This window comes from Podarcis filfolensis (genome assembly GCF_964270895.1).
Source record: "Podarcis filfolensis genome assembly, chromosome: 12".
In the NCBI taxonomy this organism is placed as follows: domain Eukaryota; kingdom Metazoa; phylum Chordata; class Lepidosauria; order Squamata; family Lacertidae; genus Podarcis; species Podarcis filfolensis.
Genome location: NC_139614.1, coordinates 48,495,886 through 48,523,418, shown reverse-complemented (window position 1 = coordinate 48,523,418; position 27,533 = coordinate 48,495,886). Strand labels below are relative to the sequence as shown.

General features: G+C 47.1%; 1 protein-coding gene across 1 annotated transcript; it reads left to right on the top strand.

Moving 5' to 3' along the window:
• The first annotated feature begins 3,682 nt into the window (after positions 1 to 3,682).
• Positions 3,683 to 4,367, top strand: LOC310745298 (fatty acid-binding protein, adipocyte-like). The gene has a single exon (XM_083577486.1). The coding sequence runs from the start codon at positions 3,764 to 3,766 to the stop codon at positions 4,124 to 4,126; it is 363 nt and encodes a 120-aa protein (XP_083433612.1). The 5' UTR covers positions 3,683 to 3,763; the 3' UTR covers positions 4,127 to 4,367.
• The last annotated feature ends 23,166 nt before the right edge of the window (positions 4,368 to 27,533 follow it).

The window sequence follows — 27,533 nt, the reverse complement described above, 5'->3', positions numbered from 1 at the left end:
CCACCAGCAGGGCCTCCCATTGTTTGTCCCTCCCTCAGAAGAAACCCAGAGGCTCTGTTGTTAATTCTCTGTGACGGAGGACCAAAGGGGGAGATGAGCAGGGAGGGTTGTGCCAGAGGAGGAGGATGTGGCGGGTGAGGTGGGGTTAGCTCCCAGCTGCCTTTGCAAAACTGTTTACTCTTCTCTATCGATGTCTCCTCCACCACCACCATCACCCCTGCGGAGCCCATCTGCTTTCTCGGCTTGTTCCTCCTCCGCCATCGGCAGGCAGCTGGCAGGCATCGTTTCAGCCCCCTCCATGCACAAACCCTTGGGGGACCCAAAAGAGAGAGGAGGAATTAACCCTAATGGGCAAGGGCGGCAGGCGTGGCAGCGAGAGGATGGAGAATATAGGCCAGAAATCCAGATTGTGCTGGATGATCTGCCTAGTGGGTGGCCGAGAGGCCTGGTTTAACTCCGATAAATGGCTTGTTGGGCTTCCTGCCTGGGCTACGGGTTCAGCGGTTGCCCCCTTGAGCTAGTCAGGCTATTGCTGAGAGCCTCTCTGTACATTTCAGAGAAGGGGTGGAAATCGGGTGCTTCTGTGTCTGTGGGTGTTGCTTTCTGAAGCCGGACATTCCAGTGTGGTTAAAATAAAATGGTGATGATTTTACTGTTTTATATTTTTTTAGTTACAGCTAGGTATAATATATTATTATTATTATTATTATTATTATTATTATTATTATTATTATTGACACGGGTGGCGCTGTGGGTTAAACCACAGAGCCTACGACTTGCCGATTGGAAGGTCGGCGGTTCGAATCCCCGCGACAGGATGAGCTCCCGTTGCTCAGTCCCTGCTCCTGCCAACCTAGCAGTTCGAAAGCACGTCAAAGTGCAAGTAGATAAATAGGTACCGCTCTGGCGGGAAGGTAAACGGCGTTTCCGTGTGCTGCTCTGGTTCGCCAGAAGCGGCTTAGTCATGTTGGCCACGTGACCTGGAAGCTGTACAGCGGCTCCCTCGGTCATTAAGCGAGATGAGCACCGCGACCCCAGAATCGGTCACGACTGGACCTAATGGTCAGGGGTCCCTTTACCTTTAGGTATAGTAATAATTTATTATTTGTACCCCGCCCATCTGGCTGGGTCTTCCCAGCCACTCTGGGCAGCTTCCAGCAAAGATTAAAAATACATGAAATGTCACACATTAAAAACTTCCCTGAACAGGGCTGCCGTCAGATGTCTTCTAAATATAAGGTAGTTGTTTATCTCTTTGACATCTGATGGGAGGGCATTCCACAGGGCGGGTGCCATTACTGAGAAGGCCCTCTGCCTGGTTCCCTGTAGCTTTGCTTCTCGCAGTGAGGGAACCGCCAGAAGGCCCTCGGCGCTGGACCTCAGTGTCCGGGCAGAATGATGGGGGTGAAGACGCTCCTTCAGGTATACTGGACCGAGGCTGTTTAGGGCCGTTTAGGTAGCCGTGTTGGTTTGCCATAGTCGAAACAAAATAAAAAAAATTCCCTCCAGTAGCACCTTAGAGACCAACTAAGTTTGTTATTGGCATGAGCTTTCATGTGCATATCTGAGGAAGTGCGCATGCACACGAAAGCTCATACCAATAACAAACTTTGTTGGTCTCTAAGGTGCTACTGGAAGGAATTTGTTTATCTATTTATTTTTTGTAAACCACTTTGAGGTTCCCCACCCCCTACAATCAAGTGATATATAAATTTTATGAAATCAATCAGTCAATCAATGCCTGGGTGCTATGCTCCCACAGTGCACCACCTCCTGAAGATCTTGAAGGTGAGTGTTGAATGTTGAGTCTTTTCAGGAGTTTAAAAGTTTAAACACTTCAGGAGTTTAAAAGAAGGAAAGACTTTCCCAGCATAGAGAAAAGTTTGGGGGAAGCCTTCGCCTCCCTAGTATATCAACTCTGCAGACAGCTCCAGGATAACCAAGCATCCCTTACATTAATGCAATATACTTTGGGAGTCCCCCCCCCCTAAATTCTATTCTTCCAGAATATCCATCCACTGACAGATCAGAATGAAATGTCTCTTATTTCAGAGTCCAGCTCTGGAGTTGTCTGTTCTGTCTGACATTGCAGTCTAGAGCGAACCCTCAACTGCTGTGACCTGGCATCACTCTAGCAAAGCTCTGTGGCGTCTGACACCAAGCTGGGCGAAAGTCCAGGATTTATTTTTTTTACAAGACATGGGACTTTGGGGCAGTAAAGGTTTAACAAGGGCTGTATTTACTGGGTAGCAAGCAATCTGTTCCTTTGACACTCCACCACACTAGACACTCGGCTAGATTTATTTCATCTGGGTTCCTATTTATTTTATTTTTAAAGTGTTTACTGGCCTCTCTGTTCGGTTTTGCCCCACTTTGAGCGAAAATCTTATCTCAACAAGCAGCAGTGATGGACTGCGGGAAACGACTATGGAAACCAGTATACAAACCTTCTCATGGTACTTCTGAATTTCTGACTGGATTCTGGAGCTCAGAATTTCTTTTCTTTCTTTTTTTAAAAAAATATCTAAATAGGATGTTGATCTCCCTTATTCCTGCTCAGGCTGTTTTTCTCTTCAGCCACATATTTTTGACTGTATCTGGCAACTGCTCTCTGGGGCCTCAGGCAAAAGTCTACCTGGTCCTTCTTAACTGGAGATGACAGGAATCGAACCCAGAGCCTTCTGCATAAAAGATGTACTGTTCTGAAGCCAAAGTCCCTCCCAACCGCTGAGGGCTGCTTACATCAACAGAACGAAGGACAAATTCCAAAAGGGTAACAAAATACAGTATAACCTGAATCAGCAGTAAGCAGATCAAGTTATAAACAATTACAGTCATACCTTGGTTGCTGAATGCCTTGGAACTCATACGTTTCGGCTCCCAAATGATCGAAAACTGGAAGTGGGTTGAAATATACTCAGAGTTGAGTGTGGATTTCATGCTCTTTATTCAGCTCATAGTAGTGAAGAATGGAAGTTCCCCCAAAATGTTTGCTTTATATACGTTATTTACACAATGGGCTCCACATGATTGGCTAATTCTGGGATTCTCCTGTAGGCCAAGCAGGTTGCGGATTCACTTCCACCTGGAGTTGGATTGGGTGGCTCCTGCGGACCAATCAGACTGCTGCATTCTGGATCCTATTGTTCTAGGACCAATCAGACTGCTGCATTCTGAATCCTATTGTTCTAGGACGAATCAGACTGCTGCATTTTGGATCCTATTCAACTCAGTACATAACATGAGTGTTCCAGTTTTCAAACGATTTTCAGAAGCCGAACATCCAGTGTGGCTTCTGTGGCTTCCAATTCACTGTAGGATGCTCCTGCAGCGAATCGGAAGCCGTGTCTTGGTTTTCAAACAGTCCTGGAAGTCAAATAGACTCCTCGAACACATTCTGTTCAAGAACCAAGGTATGACTGTACAAGTAAAAGATCCTAAAAGTGCCTGGCCAGAAAGAGAACAAGGACAGCACAGGGGAGAATTCCAAAGAGAGGTTGCTGCCATCCTTTGAACGTGGAAGTTATATAAAACTAGGCACAGGTGGAGAAATTGAGCTAGTCCTCTCTCATAACACTAGACCTCAAGGAGGTCCCTTGAAGCTGAATGTGGAAGATTCAGGACAGACAAAACTTTGGAATTCACTCTGACAAGAAGCTGTGATGGTGGCTTTAAAAGAGGATGGAGGAGAGGTGCTGTGCTCTTTGTGGTGCTTAGTTAAACTTGTAAGAAGTTCCTCAGGAAACTTAGTTAATCCTACACCATGTGTGAACAATTTTTGGGAACTTGGAAGCTTGTTTCCACAGAAAAAATTGATGACTATATGAAAGAACTTGGCGTGGGCTTTGCCACCAGAAAGGTGGCTGGTGTTGCCAAGCCCAATGTGATCATCAGTTGCAACAGAGATGTTATAACCATCAAAACAGAGAGCAGTTTAAAGAACACTGAGATTTCCTTCAAACTGGGGGAAAAGTTTGATGAGACCACAGCAGATGACAGGCAAGTAAAGAGTATTGTAACATTAGACAGTGGGTTGCTCAATCAGTTGCAGAAATGGGATGGCAAAGAGACTACAATAAAAAGAAAAATAGAAGAGATGGAAAGCTGGTTGTGGAGTGTGAAATGAACAACGTTATCTGCACCAGAGTGTATGAGAAAGCATGAAGATAGACTCCTTCCACTGTGTAGTTAGTGGGACACAGAAGCAGGAGAGTTAACTGGTTCGGGATGCAGAGCCCTACAAGGCAGCTGCTTTCTCCAAAGAACTGATATGTTATTGATAGAACCGTTCCAAAGAACCTGTATACAGTATTCAACCTAAAAGTATGGTGACTATTCAATAAAGTGCTTAATGATAACGTAAGAAAGGGGGGGAAAGGATGGAGGAGCAGGCTGTCAATAGCTTCTAGCCACGATGGCTACGCCTCTGAATGCCAGCTGATGGGAATCATAGAATTGTGGAGTTGGACGGGACCCTGAGTATTTTCATTTTCATTTCACTTTTAATTTGTACACTGCCTTGCTTACTATGCACAAGACGGTTTGCAAGCTGAAGAAACAACAGAGATCGCACAGACCTTATAACCACCTGATCCGATACCAAAATGTCGTAATAAAAACGTACCTTCAAAATAAACAACTTATATCAAATAAAGTAGCATTCAATAATCCGTTAGGATATAATAGCACATAATCAAATTCAATGTCGGCAAATGATAATGGAACAGAAATTCACTCTTTAACAATTACAATAAATAATTTCCAAGCTAGAATCAATAAAAATAACTGCAAGCCACAGTGCATAAAACAACCCAATACAAACTGAGAAGCAAAGACACAACATATAAAATTGGGATCCTGCAAGGCAGGAAGATGCAGCTGTCCCAGACGGGGATCAAACCTGCAACCTTGGCGTTATCAGCACCACGCTCTAAACAACTGAGCCACGAATAATCACAAGCAGGGAGAGCGCTGTTGCACTCCGGTCCTGCTGGTGGGCCTGCATCCACTCCAACATTCCTCCGATGAAAACAGGGACGTCCCATTCCATAATGATAATATGATCACTTATTCCCAACACATCTTGCTGGGTTGCCCCAGCCACTCTAGGCAGCTTCCAACATATATAAAAGCATAATAAAACATTTTATACTGTATTTTATGCTGCTTTTACAATTAAGTGTTTTAAATTTGTTGTTAGCCGCCCTGAGCCCAGTTTTCTGAACCGGGAAGTGTGGGGTATAAATAAAAATATTTTTGTTTATTTAAACGTTTTTTTAAAAAAACCTTCCCTATACAGGATTGCCTTCAGACGGCTCTGGGGTCGGATAACTCCATACCCTCCAGCATTTCTCCAATGAAAATAGGGACATTAATGGACTATGCAGAACTGGATAAATTAACAGGAAGGATTTGAAACCGGCGGGACCAGAAATTCACAGAAGACTGGAGTAAATTTACAGACTATTTGAAAAGTAATTGTGATGATCAGACTACATTTGTAGGTTTCCAAGAAGTTTTGTGAGGAGTATTATTGGAATTATTGCAAAAATGGATAAGGGGGAGGATGGTTAGTGTAATGGCTTTAGGGGTTGCTTGTGCGTAAGTTACCGCCGCTCTGGGCTAGGTTGCCTGGTTAAACCGTTTCTCTCTGGACAGCCATCCCCTCCGTGGCTGTTCAGTCGCTGGCAGAATCCGTCAGTGGGTGTTTCTTGAACCTCTTCCAGCAAAGAAGTTCTTTGACGCCAAGTCGCCGCCTAGTTTCCCTGCGCGGAAGTCTTCTACGCAGGGTGGGTGTGGGCAGCGGAGGACCTGTGCTCTCCTCGCTGGTCTCCTGCGAAGAGTCCTGGAGCCTCCTCTCTGCTTCCCCCATCGGCCCCCCTCTATCCCTGGTGTTGCGCTGATTTTCTTCCCCAGCCGGAGACCTGCCTCTCTCCCTGCTTGGCCCCTCTCCAGCATCGCTGTGGAGCCTCGCCTCCTCCTCTAGTTCCGATGGCAGTTCCCTGACAGTTAGTGAAGACAATTAAAGGTAATATGAATTTAAGAAATGCATAAGAAGTGGTTAAAACGGTGGATCATCAGAGGAGCTGATGGAAGTCCAAAAAATACTGAATAAGAGAGGAAGTTTTGTGGTATGTACTATAATTTATATGTTAAAATTGAATAAAAATTATTATATAAAAAAAGAAAATAGGGACATTCCGGGATCAAATCAGAAACCAGGACGGCACATATAAATCAGGGATGTCCCTGGAAAATAGGAACACCTGGCGGGTCTGGGCTTGGGCATCTTGCGTTCGTGTGCACTGAGAAAGTCACCACCTGCAGCAAATCTCTGATAGCCGAGGGAATTGGAGGAAGTTCGCAGAAAAAGGAATCTAAGAAGGGGACCCTTATCTCTTCACTCCTCCTTTGAGATAGCAGTGGAGGCCAGCTTGCATTTCCCTTCCCAAACCAGCAGCTGCATGGGTGAGAGAAATCTCAATTCCAGTATCAGTGGCTGAGTGAAGAATAATTTCCCCTCTTTCAGGAGCTGACTTTGCAATAAGAATTGGGCTCCGCACCCCGTAATTAATTAAGGGAAAACAAACCACCTGCTGGGTAATTAAGTGCACATCTAGATTAGCCCTATGTTCAACAAAAACGAAGCAGTTGCTCTGCTGTTATGGGCAAACAGGCAGAAATTCAAAGGGCAAAGCTTTTTATTTTTCCTGGCACGGAATGCATTGTTGGGGCGGGAAGCCATATCTGCTGAATGTTTGCCTGTCTTGCATTTCTATGTTAGGATAAATTTGTACGGAATCCACCATGAATTAATTTAAATGTTTATAATACGCATGTTCGTAAAGTACCGTATTTTTTGCTCTATAAGACTCACTTTTTCCCTCCTAAAAAGTAAGGGGAAATGTGTGTGTGTCTTATGGGGCGAATGCAGGCTGCGCAGCTATCCTAGAAGCCAGAACAGCAAGAGGGATTGCTGCTTTCACTGTGCAGCGATCCCTCTTGCTGTTCTGGCTTCTGAGATTCAGAATGTTTTTTTTCTTGTTTTCCTCCTCCAAAAACTAGGTGTGTCTTGTGGTCTGGTGCGTCTTATAGAGCGAAAAATACGGTATATGGAGGCAGCTTACAACACCTGAATGCAATGAAGTCAGTCCATAAATATCCATAAATCATAATTAGAAGCATCAATGGAACACCGATAGGTAGTGGTAGGTTAAAAATAGAAAATTCCTAGCGTGAAGTCCTGTCCAAACTGTACAGTTTTGAGAAGATGTCTGGGAGAAGACAGAGATGCTTCTTGCTGAACCTCTGCTGGCAGGGAGTTCCACAGGACAGGACTGAACTGCCATGCTAAAAACTCAGTCCTTAGTGAAACTCGGCTGTGTGGGGAACCACCAAAAGTGACCCACCAAGGAATTTCATTGATCAAGGTGAAGTATAAGGGATCTTAAGGTCAATGGAAGCAACATCTGAAGCAAAGTCTCAAGGAAAGTCTAGCAATTTGCCTACATTTTTTCTTCAAGGGTTCAAGGGTAAGGAGAATAAGCTGGAAAACATCTGAGAAGTGTCATTTGTTCCTGGAGCAAGGATTACATGGCTTTAAAGATCCCTTTTCCTTACACTTCAAACTGTCACAAAAGGCCCCCTTTTGTGCCTGAGCTATTCCTAGGTGAATGGCCTCAGAAAAGGAAGAGATTTGCCAAGAACAAAAACTTCAGCAGCAGGAACACCCCTGTGGGCACCATTCACTGTCCTTTTATAGCCCTCCCAGCTTCGATCCAAACCATCCTTTGTACTTGCTTCCCCCAAAGAAAGCTGAAAGGCAAAGATATTGGCTAGGCGGGTGGCGCTGCATTTTTGAAGTGCGGTTCTCTATCACTTCCCCTTCAACTCTCTTAAAAATGATGGTCCAGCATCAGATTCTGCTCCAGTCACCACAGCACTCTTTCCTGCTGGAGGCTGCAGATTTTTTGCACGGGCGATTTGCAAGACAGCAACTCAAACAGCCATGAAGTAAAGGGATTGCCAGCTTCCCCGCTCTGCACACAAACATTTCCCTGAATTGTCCCACCCCTATGAAAAGCAGCAGAACATGGTCCCACGCGCGACAATTTTTGACACATTTTTTTGTGCGTTCTGATGGACGTCACAGATGTTGGCCAATAGGCATCCTCTCAAACTAGCGCTGTGGCAAACATTTCTTCCATATTGGCTTCGCACCATTTTCCCAACGATCAACGAGAGGAAAAATTGCCTGAGAAAGTTATCAAAGGGGAGAGAAAATTTCAGTGGAATTTCCATGGCTGGGGGTCTTATCATTTTGCATTCAGCTTACTTTCAATGTGGCTAAAATGTTTTGTGAGTGTCCTTCCTCTGTGAGTGTCCCTCTCATCCTTTCACCAGGGATGCCGCCTAGTATGCACCTGAAAATTCTTCACTGTTATATAGGTGAAGTTTTTTTTACTTCTCAGGAAATGAGAAGGAAGGATTTAGCATAAAAAAATGAGATCAGCAAATGCAGCAATCTCAGGTGTTTGGTAACTGGCCTCTTGGCTTTCCTTGCTTCAGTTAAAATCCAGGTAAAATGTCCTGAGGAAACTCCTCCCATGAGACTTTTTCAAATCAGGACGTGTGGTCAGCCTGGGTGGTTACAAAGCACTGGACAAATGTTTAATGGAAAGGAAAACGCAAACACATCGTCCTCAGTCACCTGATAACAGTAAGTTCAAAACCCAGCAGTCTCTGAATTCTAAAGTGCCCTGAGAATAAATAAGGCAGAAAAGCAGAAACATCTTTTGCAGGTGGGGATGAAGGATAAATTAATTATCAGGGATGAATTGGCAGGGGCACAGACTTGGGCCCCAGATCATAGGTGCCCAGCGACATCAACAAACATGACATCATGATGTCACATGCATCATGTCACATGACATCACCCCCAGAAGTGGTGCTGGAGGACCTGAGAGGCCCATAATATCTGAAAGAGGGTCTCCACCCCCATCGTTCTACCCGGACACTGAGGTCCAGCACCAAGCGCCTTCTGGCGGTTCCCTCACTGCGAGAAGCAAAGCTACAGGGAACCAGGCAGAGGGCCTTCTCGGTAGTGGCGCCCTCCCTGTGGAACGCCCTCCCACCAGATGTCAAAGAGAAGAACAACTACCAGACTTTTAGAAGACATCTGAAGGCAGCCTTGTTCAGGGAAGCTTTTAATGTTTGATGTACTACAGTATTTTAATATTTTTTTGGAAGCCGCCCAGAGTGGCTGGGGAAGCCCAGCCAGATGGGCGGGATCTAAATAATAAGTTATGATGATGATGATGATGATGATGATGATGATGATGATGATGACATTCTTCCGGGACTAAAATTAAAGGTCCCTTCCAGCTCATCTTGGCTCCCTGGCTGTGCTCCGCAGGAACAACACCTGCAGTTGATCACCTTGCTTCCTCCCTCGTCACGCGAGGTCTGCAGGGAACCGCCCGATCATCTGGCCGGCATTTTGAGGATGGGACAGTGAGATCCAGGAAGAGCAGGGAAGCAACAGCCAGGCAGGGCAGCAGCACCGTGGAATTAGCAAGGAATTTATTCAGCCTGACCTCTCCATAAATATTTAGATATAATCATTATTACCGCGGAGTAAATTAAGTTATAAACAGCCTTCAGAACTGCACATGACAAATGTCTTTCGGTGTACAGGAGCACTTCATTGCAAGTTAATGTGGGAAGGGAGAGGCACAATCAATCAAGACGGGGGGGGGGGAGAGCGCCGTCTGATTATATCAGCCAATATAAACCTTCGCTCCAGCTGGACAGGAGATGCACACCCACCAACCAGGACTGACTGGGCACATCCTAACAGAGCGGCAGATGGTAACACGGAAGTGTATATGACAAGGGAATAATGAACTAGAAGGAATGGGGAGCGGTGGCGTCGCCGGAGCTGTCGGCTATTTGTCTTCTTCTCGTCCCTTATTTATTTATTTGTGTCCAGGCAATCTTCCCACCGTGCGGATGAACGTCCTTCTGTGGAATCCTGAGTGAGGAGAGGAAGGTGGACCCAATCCATCAGTGTTCGCTGGGTGGTATGGCTAACTTACTTTCCTGTGACACGGAGGCAGGTGCCGCCACCCCACCTGATTCGTCACCTGCTCCTGCGGCCACCTTTACCTAGTCAGGTGAGCGGCTGTTGCTGGGTGCAGAGACCCAAACTTGCCTGCTGCCAGGAGTCTTTCAGATTTCAGGGACACCAGTGGCATACGAGCAGTGGACTAGCAGAACTAGGTGAGTCTCCGAAATTTTCCCCATGCGCCTCCATCTCAAAGCCCAGGAAGCCGGGAGGCTTTGAGGAGGGAGGCGCCATTGCAAATTTGCAGCCTGTGGAACTCACTCCCACAAGAAATAGTGACAGCACTACCTCGAACGGTTCCCCCCACTCCAGATATGCCATTTAAAAAGAAGCCAATAAAGAAATTGTGGGACGTGCAGGGAAATAATTAAAAAGCAAAGGTGACGAAAAGCGAAGATCTTCCCTACGGCTGAATATTTATAGGGTGAGGCGGGACTAATGTGGCCGTAATGTTTTCTGATCTGTTGCTGGATAATAATGACAGCTGCCTCTTCTCTCTCCTAGGCTGCCTCTGACGAAGGAATGGCCTCCCTCATTAAAGGCCTTGGCAAAACCAAGGCTACGCAGTCGAAACACCAAGACCTCTGTAGGGTTTTTAGCTATGTTTGAACAGGTTTTGCGAGCCTAAATCCACTTGTTTAGTTTGCCTCAGAGCTGCATTAATAATCACACCAACCCCATAAATTATTACAATTATGCGGAGATCTCTGTCACAGCTTCAGGAACAGGCTCCCAGCAGGCATTCAGATGGATTTGTCTCCATAAAATAGGAGCTGAAAGCAGACGCTTTGGGTTCCTTTCGCCTCCCAGTGAGCTCAGCTGAGGAGCTAGGCATAAAATGCAAACAAAAAAAACACACACACAAAAAACCACACCCCACAACCTTTTGGCTCATGGAAAAAGCAAGGCTGTATCCATGATTTCATTAGACATGGCTAATACATGGGGCGTCCGAACTGCTATAACAAAATTTCACAGCATTTTAAAATTAAGTTTCTAGTCCATATGATCATGCTTGATATCGGACATCAAATACTAGAAGGAAGGTTAGGCAGCCTTACCCTCCTGTTTCATCCTATGATACCGTATTTTTCTGTGTATAAGACGCCCACATGTATAAGACGACCCCTATTTTTTTAACCCAAAATTAAGAAATTAAGTTGTTTAGGTTTTTAGGGGGGTGGGGGAGGTCACTTCCGCCAATTGCTCACCCGCCTGCCTGCCCCTGCCCCTGCCAATTGCACACCTCGCCACCTCCGCCAATTGTCTGCCCTCTCGCTGCCACCAACAGCCCACCCGCCCACTTGCCACAGCTGCCAATTGCCTGCCCGCCTCACCACAGCCGCCAATCGCCTGCCCAATTGCTGCAGCCAATCACCAGCAGGCCTTGCTGCAGCCACCAATCACCTGCCCAATCGCCACTGCCAATCTCCTGCTTGCTGCTGCCATTAATCGCACGTCCCCCCCCTCTGCATTCACTATCTGTGTATAAAGATGACACCCCATTTTTGCCTATTATTTTTTTTTAGCAAAAAGCATCATCTTATACACGAAAAAGTATGGTATTTTTAGTTGTACAACAACAATAATATTTATTAATCTGTATATTCTGTTCAAAGAAGAGCATTAGGAATTGAGAGGTGCGTTTTAAACCTTCACGGAGACTAAATATCTGCTAGACCAGGCCTTCCGCTTCAGAAACTAGAATCATAGAATTGGAAGGGACTCTGAGGATCATCTAGTCCAACCCCCTGCAATGCAGGAATGCGCAGCTATCCCATATGGCAATTGAAACTGTAACCTTGGCGTTATCATCACTGTGCTCTATCCAACTGAGCTATCCAGGCTATGCTTTAAGAGAGCAGTTTAAGCTTCTCCAGTTGCTCCAGACTAATCTCAGATGCTTATTGGCTAGCAGTCCAACCTTCCCATTGGCTGGGAGCACTGTATATCATCCTCAGTCCTAGCCGATTTCCCCCCAAAAAAATTGTTATTCATTTTATAACACAAATAAACAACACAAGCAGAAAAACAAACAATACAAACAGATTCTTGTCTTATCTTTATTTTTTCTAAACATTGTTAGGTGGGCTTCCCCAAGTCCCCCCATCTGATTTTCATTTTGCCTCATCTTTAGCAGTTTACATATATCATAATTTCTAACCATTTTTTTATCACACTTACTTTAACCATAAAAATCTTCACATTTTATCACTTACAAATAATACTGTTTTAAAATACACTATCTTCTACTTCTAACCCTACAGCCTAAATCCACTTCCAAAGCTATTCTAAGATTTAAATATTAACATATTTTTTCAAATATTCCTTAAACTTCTTCCAGTCTTCTTCCACCGTCTCTTCTCTCTGGTCTCGGAGTCTCCCGGTCCTAGCCAGTTTGGCCAAATGCCTCCTAAATGCTTTGTTGTTGTTTAGTCGTTTAGTCGTGTCCGACTCTTCGTGACCCCATGGACCAGAGCACGCCAGGCACTCCTGTCTTCCACTGCCTCCCACAGTTTGGTCAGACTCATGCTGGTAGCTTCGAGAACACTGTCCAACCATCTGGTCCTCTGTCGTCCCCTTCTCCTTGTGCCCTCCATCTTTCCCCACATCAGGGTCTTTTCCAGGGAGTCTTCTCTTCTCATGAGGTGGCCAAAGTATTGGAGCCTCAGCTTCACGATCTGTCCTTCCAGTGAGCACTCAGGGCTGATTTCCTTAAGAATGGATAGGTTTGATCTTCTTGCAGTCCATGGGACTCTCAAGAGTCTCCTCCAGCACCAGAATTCAAAAGCATCAATTCAGTCAGCTGCCCTTTTCTGAACCTTTTCCAGCTATACAATATCATTCAAGAGATGAAGTGACCAGTACTGTATAGAGCCATCCAAATGCGGCCACACAGCACAGTTTTGATATCAGCAGTTTTCATTTTCAGTCCATTTCCTAATGAACCCTAGCATGAAATCTGCCTTCTTCACAGCTGCTGCACTCAGGGTCAACATAAAAAAAGAACACGTATTAAACAGCTCCGGTGATTGGGGAAAGGCTTCTTGGTGACCTCGCAGGCACTAGCCAATCAGTGCTGCCAAGCACACAATGCATTTCTCCAGAACCAACCAAGGGTTGCTGTTTTCCCCAGAGCTTGATCCTCGAGAAGTAAGGCACATTCATACTGTGGTTCATGGGGGGCTGAAAAAGACCCTGTGCCTGCCAGCCAGAGTAGACAGTATTGAGTTAGATGGACTAATGGTCTGATTCGGTGCAGGACCAAGGCAGTTTTCTATATTCCCATGTTTCAAATCAGCCCCATCGCCTGGCGAACCCTAGGCCTGCCTTGACCTTCAGGGCCAACAAATGCTCACTAGATCTCTACGGCTTTCTGGCAGAACAAATTTTCCACCAGCAAAAGGAACACATGGGGAGGATTGTTTGTCCCTGTCTTAAGAGCAGCTGAATTGCGCCAGGGGTGCACTGCAGATCTGACGGGGTCAAATGAGCAGGCCCCGACTGCTTATGTGTGTGAGAGAGACAGAGAGACGGGAAAATGCTTAACTGAACTGGTATCCCTGGAAAGATTTGGGTGTCCCATTCAGCATGCCAAGCAAACAAGTGTGGCAAGGACCTGTGGCCATCCTATTGCATTTGGATTAAAAAGGACCCAGGCATCAGTTATGTGCTTATCTTTTTCTTGTAAAACGAAGAAAACAAGGGAGGGGGAGAAGAAGGGTGATCCTTGTACAATGCCTGGAGGGCAAATCTGCTTTTATGAGCCTGAATAATGCATGCGTGTTCATCTATTATTAATTAATATTCCACCAACAAGCCTGGTTTATTCACCCAAACAAAAGCAACCCAACCCCCCACCCGGCACCCGCGCCACCGCCAGAGCCCACCCCTGCCCCGCAGCCTGGCATGAACCCACGAAAGCGGCTAGCTGGCTTGACCAAGCAGCTTTCGAGCCTTTGCCACCCGAAAACACGTAATCAATAGGAGGGTCCAGCAAGCCAAAGTGATGGGTGGGTTTGCAAGCAACTGAGCCCAGAAGCAGCCGGACAGGATCTGGCCTAGGGAAGTCCTGGGCAGAATCAGAACTAGGAAGGAAGCTGGACCATGAAGGAGACAAAGGCGTCACCCATTGAGCAGCCTTGTTTACACTGACAGGCAACACGCCAGCCCTACCTGGAGAAACCAAGGATTGACACCCCGGACTTGCAAAGGGTGGGTGACTGAGCTATAACTTTCCCCAAAACTAGACAAGCAGGCCCAACTAGCTCAGCATCCTCCGTGGCAGGAATGAGAAATTTGTAACCCTGTCCCAAGATGGACTGCAACTCCCGTCATCTCTAACCCTTGACCATGCTTTGTGGGGTTGGTGGGAGCGGGAACCCAAGAACAGGGGCACAGGTTCCCCATCCCTGGTCAACCTGGACTAGTAGCAGCTCTCTGCGGCTTCAGGCAGAAGCCTCTTCCCATAACACATGGATTTTGAAGGTGGGACCTTCAGTGTGAAAAGCATATGTCCTGCCAGGGAAGTAGAATGCTTGAATTCAAGAAGCTCAATGGGCTGTGTACCATTTGTGATGGCTCCCCCAGCCCAGCTACTGTTTTTGAGGACAAGATGGGGACGGGATTTGGCTAAATCTGAGAGGAGTCCAGGCGGGGCTTGTGGGTTTCATTAAAGGCCCTGGACCTCCCCCCCCCCCATAATACAGTCATACCTCAGGTTACAGATGCTTCAGGTTGCATGGCAAGTTCCCGCCTCCCCCCAGTGGAAATAAAGACACATGACACAGATATTTAAGGTTAATGGGCTAAATATGGCCACAACTTTATTGGTTACAGGTGATGAGTGGTATTGGCTTAGGCATTGGTCCTAACTGACTATCCGGCTTCAGCCTGTCCGCTAGAAGTTCGGGAAGGGTTAACCACCAGTAGGGGGAGTCCTGCTGATGTACATCAACTAGGAACTCCCTCGGGGTCACCGCCAGGGGGCGTGCCTTAGGCCCTCACCTCCATAGGCTTCGGACAGGGCCACGCCCCCCAGAATCCTTTATCGGACTACCCTTCAATATGTGGGGGAGGTGATGGAGCTTCTTCCCCCCTTCCATCTACATAACAATACAAATACCAATGCCTAACCGCCAATATTAAAGTAGTTGTGATGATTTGCTACGAGGTACACAAAAAACCAAGTGGCTGGTGCCAATTTGCCGATTGGAAAAAGATTCCTACCAGGCCCCTTATCGGCGACCAACCGAGGTTCATAGCAAGGTCAAAGACGAAAACCTTAAAGGGCGGGAGGGTGGGAAACTGGAGCAGCTGGAAGCGGCAAAGAGGGAGATCCCCGGCCGCGCCTGCGTTAAATGGAGCAGGCCATGCCCCCCAGGCCATCGGCTGGCCAGCGGATGATCGGGGATGCCATCAATCGCGCGGAGACTGAGAGCCAGCCCCCGCGCGCATGGCGGGAGGGTGAAGCCCACAACCCCACCTCCTTTCTACGTCGGAAGTGGCTTTGCATGTTTTCAGGATACGGATGCGCCAAAACCCGGAAGTACCAGAACGGGTTACTTCCGGGTTTCAGCGCTCATGCATGCGCAGAAGCACCAAATCGCAACCCGTGCATGCGCAGACGTGGCGCTGTGGATTGCGGACGCTGCGGGTTGCGAACATGCCTCCCGCACAGATTATGTTCACAACCCGAGCGTCCACTGTATGTACATTGAATTTTGCAGAATAGGACATGTAGTGAGCAAAGTGACAATAAGTAGCCTTCACCGTTGGATCCTGCTACTGCATATTAATCTTTGCAGTGGCAGGGATAGTGTCTGCTAACGTACAGAAGCCCTGGCCCTCTTTTGCATGTGGCCAACGTAAGGCCAGGTCATGCATCAGTGTAGCAGTTTCCCAATGTTCGTCACATTGCACCATGGCTGAGACTCAAACTGCAAGACTATGACTGCTTACTTGAGAGTAAGCCCCATTAAACTAAGATGGATTTACTTCCAAGTAGGAATGGGGGAGAAATCTGATGCAAATTCATGCTTCCTGAAACAATCAGCAAACTGAAACACAACCGTCTTTCAAAATTCCCACCTCTCTGAATTTTGCAGTGCAACTCTCCACCCTAGTAATGTGTGCAAAAATGCATACAACCAGGATAGATTGTGCCTGAAAATGCACATACAGCTGAATATAATATGCAAAATGCATATTGTGTTGGGGGAAATACTTAGGCAAAATTGCCAACAAAAAATGTGTGTATCAGGAGAAATTTGCACCTAAGTGGCAATGAATTTTCATGAGGATTTTTTGAGAAAGGAATTCACGAGCAGATAAGTGGAATTGTGGAGAGCTGAACTGAAGATTGGGAAAGAGAGAAACTGCAAGAAACAAAAACTGAGAGATTTGCTCACCCCTATTTCAGAGTAAATATGCATGGAACTGAACTGTAAAAGCCTCTCTATCCTTTGAACTGATTGGATCCTGGAAATTGTAAATTGGTTAGGGTGTTGATAATTTTATTTTGGAGACCGGGAGCCTTCTTCACAGAACAGCAGTTTAGCATGGTCAGATGCAGAAGAGAAGAGGGCTGCTGGACCTTTAATAGCTACAGCTGCTGAAATTCTTTCTTCTATACAACTATTAATGCTGCCTCTATTCCATCTGGTCACCTATTACGGATCCCAGGATTTCCTGGAGAAAGGAACTGTGTATGTCTATTAAACCCGTTTAAGGCTCCAGTACTAAATAAACGTACTAGAGAATAAGCCCCACTGAACTTAGAGAGCCTACTGAACACTTAGTACTTAGGGCTGCCCTCCAAGTCTGTTGCACAGATACTCACAGTCGAATGCTTTGCTTGTTTCCATTGGGTTCAATGGTTCTTGCTTGCAGGAATGCAGCCTCAGTATACATTATGGACCATTTAACAACCAAGAGCTGTACTTGGAAGACTCCAAACTTTTTCAATTCATCTGTCCCCTCCCCTCTCTGTCCAGAAATGAAAAATTAAACCCTGGAAGATTTATTAAATTGATCTGTAAACAGAAATGTTTAAATTCTCTCTGTTAATCGTTCAAATGTAATTGAATTTATGCAAAAGGCAGAGGGAAGGGGCGGCAATGAGGCTGCTCGTGGAAGGAGCCAAACATCATTGCATTCGCCGGCTGCTTGCAAGGCAAATCGACAAACAACTCTGATCCATTTAACAGTGTGGCAGAAGGATTTCGACGCCCCCTCGCCAACCTGAGCTGTGCAAAAGCTTGAGATGGCCAGCAAAGCAAGCATGGCCTATCTAGCAAGTCCTGCCATTCCGACATTGCAGTTAACACCACAAGGATGTTGTACAGAGATAAGGGAAAGGCTATAGCTCCATGTCAGTGCATGTGTTTGGCATGGATAAAGTCCCAGATTTGATCCCTGGCCAATGAAGGTAAAAAAGGTAACGGTAAAGGGACCCCTGACCATTAGGTCCAGTCGTGGCCGACTCTAGGGTTGTGGCACTCATCTCGCTTTACTGGCCGAGGGAGCCAGCATACTTCTTCTGGGTCATGTGGCCAGCATGACCAAGCTGCTTCTGGCGAACAAGAGCAGCACACGGAAACGCCATTTACCTTCCCACCAGAGCGGTACCTATTTATCTACTTGCACTTTGACGTGCTTTTGAACTGCTAGGTTGGCAGGAGCAGGGACCGAGCAATGGGAGCTCACCTCGTCGCGGGGATTCGAACCGCCGACCTTCTGATCGGCAATCCTAGGCTCTGTGGTTTAACCCACAGCGCCAGTATTGTCTAAAATCCACTTTCTCAAAGAGCTTCCAGCAGCTACTTGCCAGGAACAAGTCCGGGGCAGAGCCAACAGTGGTTTGAGGAATGCATGTAAACTTAACGTTTGCACAGTAGCCTAGTTTCTACATCTCTTTATCCTCCGTCCAGGCAAGCAGGTGGCATGATCTGAGTTCAAGGACACATTCCAGGCAGGCAAAAACACCTGAGGCTGGTGTAAAGTATGACCAGGGAAGCATGTGCCATGAAGAGAAGGTATGGGGTATGTCAGGCATCAGAGGATCCAACGCCCACAGTGGGTTGCCAGGAACGGATAAGACAGGGAAAGTTCTTGCCAATGCTTTTTATTCAATATTCACAGAGAGAGGCTTAGAAATACAGCCTCTTGGAGCAATGGCGTTGCCCTGAGTGACTCTCCACCCCCTCCCTCTCTCCCATTATGTGTCATTACTACGGGTCGAGAAATGTGCCCTCTGCCTCTGAGCTCTCTGCTCTCCTACTTTCAAGGCCCACCGGGTTCTGGGAGAAGCGGGGTCTGGAATGCTTTCTAAAGACACTGTGTCCGTCAGCTGTACCCCTTCTGGTGTATCTTCCTCTTCCTCTCCCATTATTTTCCAGGTTTCCCCCTCTTCTGCCTCTGAGCTGTGATCTCCTTCAAGCCTCTGTTGTAATTCTGAACTTTCTTCTTCTTCTCTGGAAGGGTCAGGCTGGAGAGACGGGCTCTACCATTCCTCCTCTGCCCAGTCCCTGACTGGCTATGACCTGGTGGAATAATAATAATAATAATAATAATAATAATAATAATAATAATAATAATATATTATTTATTATTTATACCCCGCCCACCTGGCTGGGTTTCCCCAGCCACTCTGGGCAGCTTCCAACACAATATTAAAATATAGTAATGCATCAAACGTAGGGACGTGGGTGGCGATGTGGTCTAAACCACAGAGCCTAGGGCTTGCCGAGCAGAAGGTCGGCGGTTCGAATCCCCACGATGGGGTGAGCGCCTGTTGCTCAGTCCCTACTCCTGCCAACCTAGCAGTACGAAAGCACGTCAAAGTGCAAGTAGATAAATAGGTACCGCTCCGGCGGGAAGGTAAATGGCGTTTCCGTGTGCTGCTCTGGTTCGCCAGAAGCGGCTTAGTCATGCTGTCCACATGACCTGGAAGCTGTACGCCGGCTCCCTTGTCCAATAAAGCGAGATGAGCACCGCAACCCCAGAGTTGGTCACGACTGGACCTAATGGTCAGGGGTCCCTTTACCTTTTAATGCATCAAACATTAAAAGCTTCCCTAAACAGGGCTGCCTTCAGATGTCATCTAAAAGTCTGGTAGTTGTTGTTCTCTTTGACATCTGGTGGGAGGGCATTCCACAGGGCAGGTGCCACTACCAAGAAGGCCCGGAAGTGCCAGGGTACAGACAGAGAAGTCTAGAGGGTCCCAGATTCCTGAGCTCAGTAGGCTAGTGGCTTGATCTGGTATAAGGTGGCCTTGAAAGCTCAACTGAAGGGTGACATATTGTTGTTGGGAATTGCAGGTGGCCATGTGCCACTGTGCTCAAGCCCTGTTCACGGATTTCCCACGGGTATCTCTGGCCATTGTGAGATCAGGATGCTGGACCACACGGAGCACTTGCCGGATCCAGCAGGGCTTGTCTTGTGTTTTTGTGTTCTTTTAAACAAATGTCCAGATGGCTGGATATCAATGCGTCCGGCCATTTGACAGTCTGGTGTCCCCCACCCTACAGCTCGGACGCCGTCAGCCTGGACACCTTCCCGAACTTTGGGGAAAGGGCAGAGGGTAATGAGGTCAGCGGACAGCCGCACTTCTTCCCGAAATCCCAGGAGGAGCCGGCGCCATTTGGTGACATTTGTGCAGCAAATTGAAATTTCAGGTTTCTCCGAGTGCATTTGTAATCAGCAGCTGCATCCCTTCTGGCATCCAGGGGTAACTTATCACCCAGACAGCAGCAATCTGGGCTTTCACAACCATATTGAACTTCTGCGCCGCGTTCTTGAAGGTTATATATTAATTCCTGATCAATACCAAAAGTTGCAGCCTTCCCGCCCCCCCTCCTGCTGTTCTCCCCTGCCCCCCCTTCCACCCCACCAGCCTCCACCCTTTGCCGCCAGCTCCCTTGCTAAATGCATTGTCCTACATTATTTACAATTCCCCTGTTTTGTCCAGCAATCGCCTTCAATCACAGCATTTCCATCACTTGGGGGTGCCAGGGACCAGGAGCGGCTCGTAGATCGGCGTTCTATGAACTGGAGAGAATGAAGAGGAATTGGAGGGAGGAAAACTGATCCGTTCTGGAGGCTGACAATGTGGTTGAATGGACACACACACACACACACACACACACACACCCCTAAACACAGAGAACTCTCATAGCACAGCAAGGGCATCTGTGGTGCTGCCCTCTATTTAAAGGTTGTGCAAAACCACTTCTGAGAAGTTTTGATAGCGGAACAAATCCATTTTCGTTTTGCCCAAGCTTCATGGTGGTTGCCGTATCCAGACTCAGTTCTACAGCAACCCGCTCCAGATATATACAAATGGGGTTATGCAACATGTGTCCTGAGGCCTCCAGGATATCAAGGGGACAATGAAGCCACTATCCATATTGACTCCTTGGGGGGGGGCGGGTCTGGGAGACAGAGTATGGATCTCCCCAGATCACAGTACTAGAAGAACAGGATGGATGGATGGATTGACAGCATTTATCTTTCACCTTTTTCTCTAAGGAGCTCAAAGCATGTGTGTGTACGTGTGTATGTGTATTTGTGTATAAAAGATGGTGTGATTTTGCTGTGTTTTGTATGTGTGTGTGTAACATGGTGGGATTTTGCTGTTGTGTTTGTGTGAGAGAGTGATGGTGGGATTTTGATGTTGTGTTTGTGTATAAAATGGTGTGATTCTGCTGTTGTGTGTGTGTGTGTGTGTGTAAAAGGGTGGGATTTTGCCGTCTTAAATTATTGTCAGTTGCGCCTTGTTAGTCAAATCTTGTATCTATTTTGACCTCAGTGATCCACCTTGGGGGCCGTTTTGCCAAAAGACAATATGGAAATAAACTTAGGTAAAAGCTCCAGGTGGTATGCATGGCTGTCTCCCACAACAACCCTGTGAGGTAGGTTAGGTGTAGAGGCAGTGACTGGCTTAAGGTCACCCAGTTAGCTTCATGGCCAAGTAGGAATTCAAACCCTGGTCTCCCAGCTCCTAGCCTGACACCCTAACCCAGGCTTCCTCAAACTCGGCCTTCCAGATGTTTTTTGGCCTACAATTCCCATGATCCCTAGCTAGCAGGACCAGTGGTCAGGGATGATGGAAACTGTAGTCTCAAAACATCTGGAGGGCCGAGTTTGAGGAAGCCTGCTCTAACCACTACACCACGTAAGTAAGCCTGCCGGATTATGCCAAAGGCCCATCTCCTCCCGCATCCAGTTCTCAGAGAAGCAAACCGGATGCCAGTGAGAAGCTGGACACGAGAGCAAGAGTTTCCAGCAACTGGCATTCTGAGGCATGATGGAGATAGCCCTTGATAGCCTTGGAATTATCTAATCCTCGCTAGGCCTTGCCTCGTGTTCCGGGCAAGGTCTCCAAGTGCAGAAAGGACCCAGAGGTCTCTGACCTGCAGAGATTCCCAGAAAACAGCAAGGTCTCAGAAGCTTAACGCTTGACCTCGCTTTACTTGCCCAGAGAACACTCCACAGTCCCTCTCCCTGAAAAGATGGCCCAGCTGCTGTTTATTTCCTTTGTTCCTTAGAAATGAATGGGAGCCACGGAAAATGGAGAAGCCTGCTCACAATCCGCAAACAGTCCTGTTATAGTCGCATAGCTCCTTCCCCCTACGTCCTGTCTCTTGGCCACTCTAGAGTGGAATCAAGAGATGGCTAAGGTAGATAGATACATGGGACGTGGGTGGCACTGTGGTTTAAAACAGAGCCTAGGGCCTGCCGATCAGAAGGTCGGCGGTTCGAATCCCCGCAATGGGGTGAGCTCCCATTGCTCGGTCCCTGCTCCTGCCAACCTAGCCGTTCAAAAGCACGTCAAAGTGCAAGTAGATAAATAAGTACCACTCCGGCGGGAAGGTAAACGGCATTTCCGTGCGCTGCTCTGGTTCACCAGAAGCGGCTTAGTCATGGTGGCCACATGACCCAGAAGCTGTACGCCAGCTCCCTCAGCCAGTAAAGCAAGATGAGCGCTGCAACCCCAGAGTCGGCCACGACTGAACCTAACGGTCAGGGGTCCCTTTACCTTTACCTTAAGGTAGATAGATAAACTGACAGAAAGCAAGAACAAAATGCATACCCTCCAACATTTCTCCAGTGAAAATAGGAACGTCCTATATAATAATAATAATAATAATAATAATAATAATAATAGTATTATTTGTACCCCCGCCCATCTGACAGGGTTACCCCAGCCACTCTGGCCGACTTCCAATTCAATAAAACACAATAAAACATTAAGCATTAAAAAAACTTCCCTTTACAGGACCGCCTTCAGATGTCTTCTAAAGGTTGTATGGTTATTCATCTCCTTGGCTCAGGGGTCGCATAACTCCATCCCCTCCAACATTTCTCCAATGAAACTAGGGACATCCTAAGGAAGAGCATTCAGGGATCAAATGAGAAACTGGGACAGCTTCTGTGAATCCAGGACTGTCCCTGGAAAATAGCGGCACTTGGAGGGTCTGAAAATGCCAAATTTTGTGGTGGGTTTGCTGCATGTTGCAAGGACCTATGAGGAGGGTGGTGTACATGTGAGGTCTGTGAAGATGGATACATTCAGCACTAGTATATCCCCAATGAAATCTGGAGCACTCAGTGTCAAGGGGAAGGAGATAAATGTTGCCCTCATGGCCACAAGGCTTTACTGTCCCTTGCAGGGCTGAGAGGCAACTGTTCACTTATATGAGACCGAGCCAAGAGATGCACCCTGGGAGACCATTGGCATTTTGGCTAAACTTGTCCCATCCCTTGAGGCGCCACTGAGACTCAAGCTTGTTCCTGTCTGCATAGCTTGTTTCTGGGTCCTCTCCCCACTTCCTAAGGAGCAAGCCCCACTGAACTTAATGGTACTTACATTGGTGTTGACATGTATAGCGTTGTGCTGTTGGTCACACAGGTGTGGGATGGAATGCAGAAAGGAAGGAAGGAAGGAAGGAAGGAAGGAAGGAAGGAAGGAAGGAAGGAAGGAAGGAAGGAAGGGGGAGGACCATAACCCAGTGCTTTGCATTCAGACATTCCAGGTTCAATCCCTGGTGTCTCCAGGCAGGGCTGGGAAAAGACCGTGTCTGAAGACAGACGCTGCCAGTCAGTGTTTTCAAAAGGGAGCTATATAAACTCATGCTCTGACTTGGTATAAAGCAGCTTCCCATTTTCCCAGATGTACGAATGTTGAAAAAAGGCAGAAGAACTGCAACGTTTAACTTGGTTAATCAGTTTTAAGATTTTCAATCAGCTGAAAAGGTGCTGCAATTAATCAAAAAGCAGATTATTATTATTTTTTAAATGGGATTATTCTTTTTAATACAAATGCTGATGGCAAGCACTAGTCATAGGGTGAAGACCAGGTAATAAATTAAAATACAACTACAACAACAACAACTCCCACTTTTTCTCTCACATTTGATGCCTACGACACATGTGAATGCCAACTAAATCCCCACGTTCTTGCAGTGTCATGATCAGACTACTGTAACATGTTATATGTGGGGCTGCCTTTGGAAACTGAAGTCAGATTGCTATCTGGATTTTGCATTTGGGAATTTCATTTGAAGAGTAGGGGTATAAACCAAGCAACGAAATAAATAAGACAAAGGGAGCGAGATTCTTGCTTTTAGAAATATTGTTTTTGCGTGCATATGCAAATTGAATCAATAGCTTAATCGACTAAAACTCATAGGTTTAATCAATCAAAATATTTTTAATCAAGTTGCAGCCGTGATAGATATTAATGCGGCACGCTGACTGCTGTCTCCTTTTCCCATCATCCATTCCTTGCACAGAAGCCATCCATGGCGGCAGACTGGCTCCCCCCCTCACCGTTTGCATTGGCACCATCGGGACAGGATTTGGGGGATGGCCGGGGGGCCCACTCAGCAGAGAAAGCAGGAGGGCTCCCAAAACACATGACCACGTGCCAATCAGCCGAGGGCAGGTCCAGGGGCAATAGTGGGTAGGGCAGATTTGTGATTCTGAACCTTTGCAGAGCAGGCTAAATTCCAGCAAACTAAAATTGGAAATTTTCACACTCTCACACCACATCCCCACATCCAGACAACAACAACAACAACAAAACAACAACAACAACAACAACAACAACAACAACAACAACAACAACAAATTTATACCCCGCCCATCTGGCTGGGCTTCCTCAGCCACTCTGGGAGGCTTCCATAAAATATTAAAATACCGCAATACAGTGGTACCTCGGGTTACATACGCTTCAGGTTACATACGCTTCAGCTTACAGACTCCGCTAACCCAGAAATAGTACCTCGGGGTAAGAACTTTGCTTCAGGATGAGAACAGAAATTGTGCTCTGGCGGCGCGGCGGCAGCAGGAGGCCCCATTAGCTAAAGTGGTGCTTCAGGTTAAGAACAGTTTCAGCTTAAGAACGGACCTCCAGAACGAATTAAGTACTTAACCTGAGGTACCACTGTACATCAAACATTAAAAGCTTCCCTAAACAGGGCTGCCTTCAGATATCTTCTAAAAGTCTGATGGTTGTTTATTTCTTTGGCATCTGATAGAAGGGCGTTCCACAGGGCGAGTGCCACTACCAAGAAGGCCCTCTGCCTGGTTCCCTGTAACTTGGCTTCTCACAGTGAGGGAACCACCAGAAGGCCCTTGGCGCTGGACCTCATTGTCTGGGTAGAATGATGGGGTGGAGACGCTCCTTCAGGTATACTGGGCCGAGGCCGTTTAGGGCTTTAAAGGTCAGCACCAACACTTTGAATTGTGCTCGGAAACGTACTGGGAGCCAATGTAGGTCTTTCAAGACCGGTGTTATGTGGTCTTGGCGGCCACTCCCAGTCACCAATCTAGCTGCTGCATTCTGGATTAGTTGTAGTTTCCGGGTCATCTTCAAAGGTAGCCCCACGTAGAGCGCATTGCAGTAGTCCAAGCGGGAGATAACCAGACAAAGAGACATTGCCACAGTTCAGAGACACAGACTGTGTATACATCACACATGTAAAGCACATGACTTCCCCCAAAGAATCCTGGGAGCTGTAGTTTGTTAAGGGTGCTGGGAATTGTACCTCTGCTGGGGGGGGGGAGGTAAACTACAGGATTCTTGGAGGGGGGGAAGTCATGTGCTTTACATGTTTGCTGTGTATGCAGCCACATCCTAGCTAGCCAAAAGAACTCAAGGAGCAGGCAAGTGTGAAGTGTGGGTTGTAGAGAAGGGGTGTGACTTGTGGAGATTCTTCAGGGCTGCGTAGGCATGGATGGGACACCAGGCCAGAGGTTCCCCATGCCTGACCTAGAGAGAGGAGCCACAGGAGCCCACTTTAAGTCAATGAAGCGCATTTCCATCTACAAAAGCCAAGGGGGCTTGCAAGCTAATACAGTCCAGATTAACCAAAAATTACCTAACGGCATCACTGCCAATTTGACAGGATCTCCAGCCTGCCTAGATCAAGGGTCAGCAAAGTTTTTGTGGCTTGGGCCGGTTCACGGCCCCACAGATGCCGCAGTGGGCCGGAGTGCGCGCACACACAAACAAACGCATGCACAAACACTATTTCCGGCGCTCCTTCTGACACAGAGGAGGTGTGCACTGCTTCTCATTGGCTGCTGGAGCTTCCAGTTTAGTGTGGCACACGGGAGCTGACTGAGCGGGCAGCGTGGGTCCCCGAGCAGGTGGCGGGGGTCCATGGGCCGGTTAAATGACCCCCATGGGCTGCTTGTGGCCCATGGGCCTTAGGTTGCCGACCCCTGGCCTAGATCCATTTTTCCAGCTTCTCTGTGGACTTTGCTCTGAAATACAGTGGTACCTCGGGTTAAATACTTAATTTGTTCCGGAGGTCCTTTCTTAACCTGAAACTGTTCTTAACCTGAAACATCACTTTAGCTAATGGGGCCTCCTGCTGCCGCTGCACCACCGGAGCACGATTTCTGTTCTCATCCTGAAGCAAAGTTCTTAACCTGAGGTAATATTTCTGGGTTAGCGGAGTCTGTAACATGAAGCGTATGTAACCCAAGGTACCACTGTACTAGATTCCTCCATCACCAGCTTCCTGTAGAAAATATAATCCAGTAGCAAACAAGCTCTATCTAACTTGATGAACCAGTCTTGTTGCTTTAAAGGTTACAGATTCCTTTATGGGTGTTTCACATGCTGGAGTCTTATGGAGAAGGGTTGTGCTCAGCATCCATCTGTCTCAAGAGACAATGGAGTGCGCCTTTGGGGGTCAAGTCAAACCACTGCATAAGCAACAGCAAAGTGACTTTCCTGGGGCGCAATCCTGGGCAGTGCGTATGGAGGTGCTGGGATGCTCAGATGACAAGACCTCCTGGCCTTGCTGACGTGGTCCAAAGGAAAGCAAAGCAATACATTTGGCACCAGCATGTCTATGGGAATTGCCAGAAGGAGGCGTGCAAGGCATCATCCAACCATCTTAGGGACTCCACTCTGGATTTGTGTAGGATTTACTCCTTGGGCTTTTATTCTCCCAAAGATATCCCACAAGGCAGTGGAGGTTTTGGCGAAGGGTGGGATGTAAGTTTTAAAATAATAACTATAAAGGTAAAGGTACCCCTGACCATTAGGTCCAGTCGCAGACGACTCCGGGGTAGTGCGCTCATCTCACTGGCGTTTGTCCGCAGACAGCTTCTGGGTCATGTGGCAAGCATGACAAAGCTGCTTCTGGCGAACCAGAGCAGCACACTGTTATGTACTGAGTTGAATAGGATCCAAACTGCAGCAGTCTGATTGGTCCTAGAACAATAGGATTCAGAATGCAGCAGTCTGATTGGTCCTAGAACAATGCAGCAGTATGATTGTTTGGCAGGAACCACCCAATCATGCTCCAGATAGAAGTGAATCCACAACCTGATTGGCTTACAGTAGAATTCCAGAATTAGCCAATCATGTGCGGCCCATTGTGTAAATAATGTATATAAAGCAGGGGGACTTTCATTCATTCCTCCTCACCACTATGAGCTGAATAAAGAGCATGAAATCACTTTACGACTCTGAGTATATTTCCACACGGAAACGCCGTTTATCTTCCCGCCAGAGTGGTACCTATTTATCTACTTGCACTTTGACATGCTTTTGAACTGCTAGGTTGGCAGGAGCAGGGACCAAGCAACGGGAGCTCACCCCGTCGCGGGGATTCAAACCGCCGACCTTCCGATCAGCAAGTCCAAGCGGCACAGTGGTTTAAACCACAGCAACACCCACATCCCTTTTAAATATTTTAAATATTTTAAAATCATACATTTTAGAAAATTGGGCATGGTGACCTCATCCTGCTCCTTGCTCAGCCTACCTTGCAAATGCAGTAAGATACTCCAAGCTCTGGAGATGACTGCAGAGGGATTTGGGCGAGGGTGGTGGGGGGTTTTTTTGTGCATTTCCCCCCTTCTGCCTGTTTCATTTGTGTAT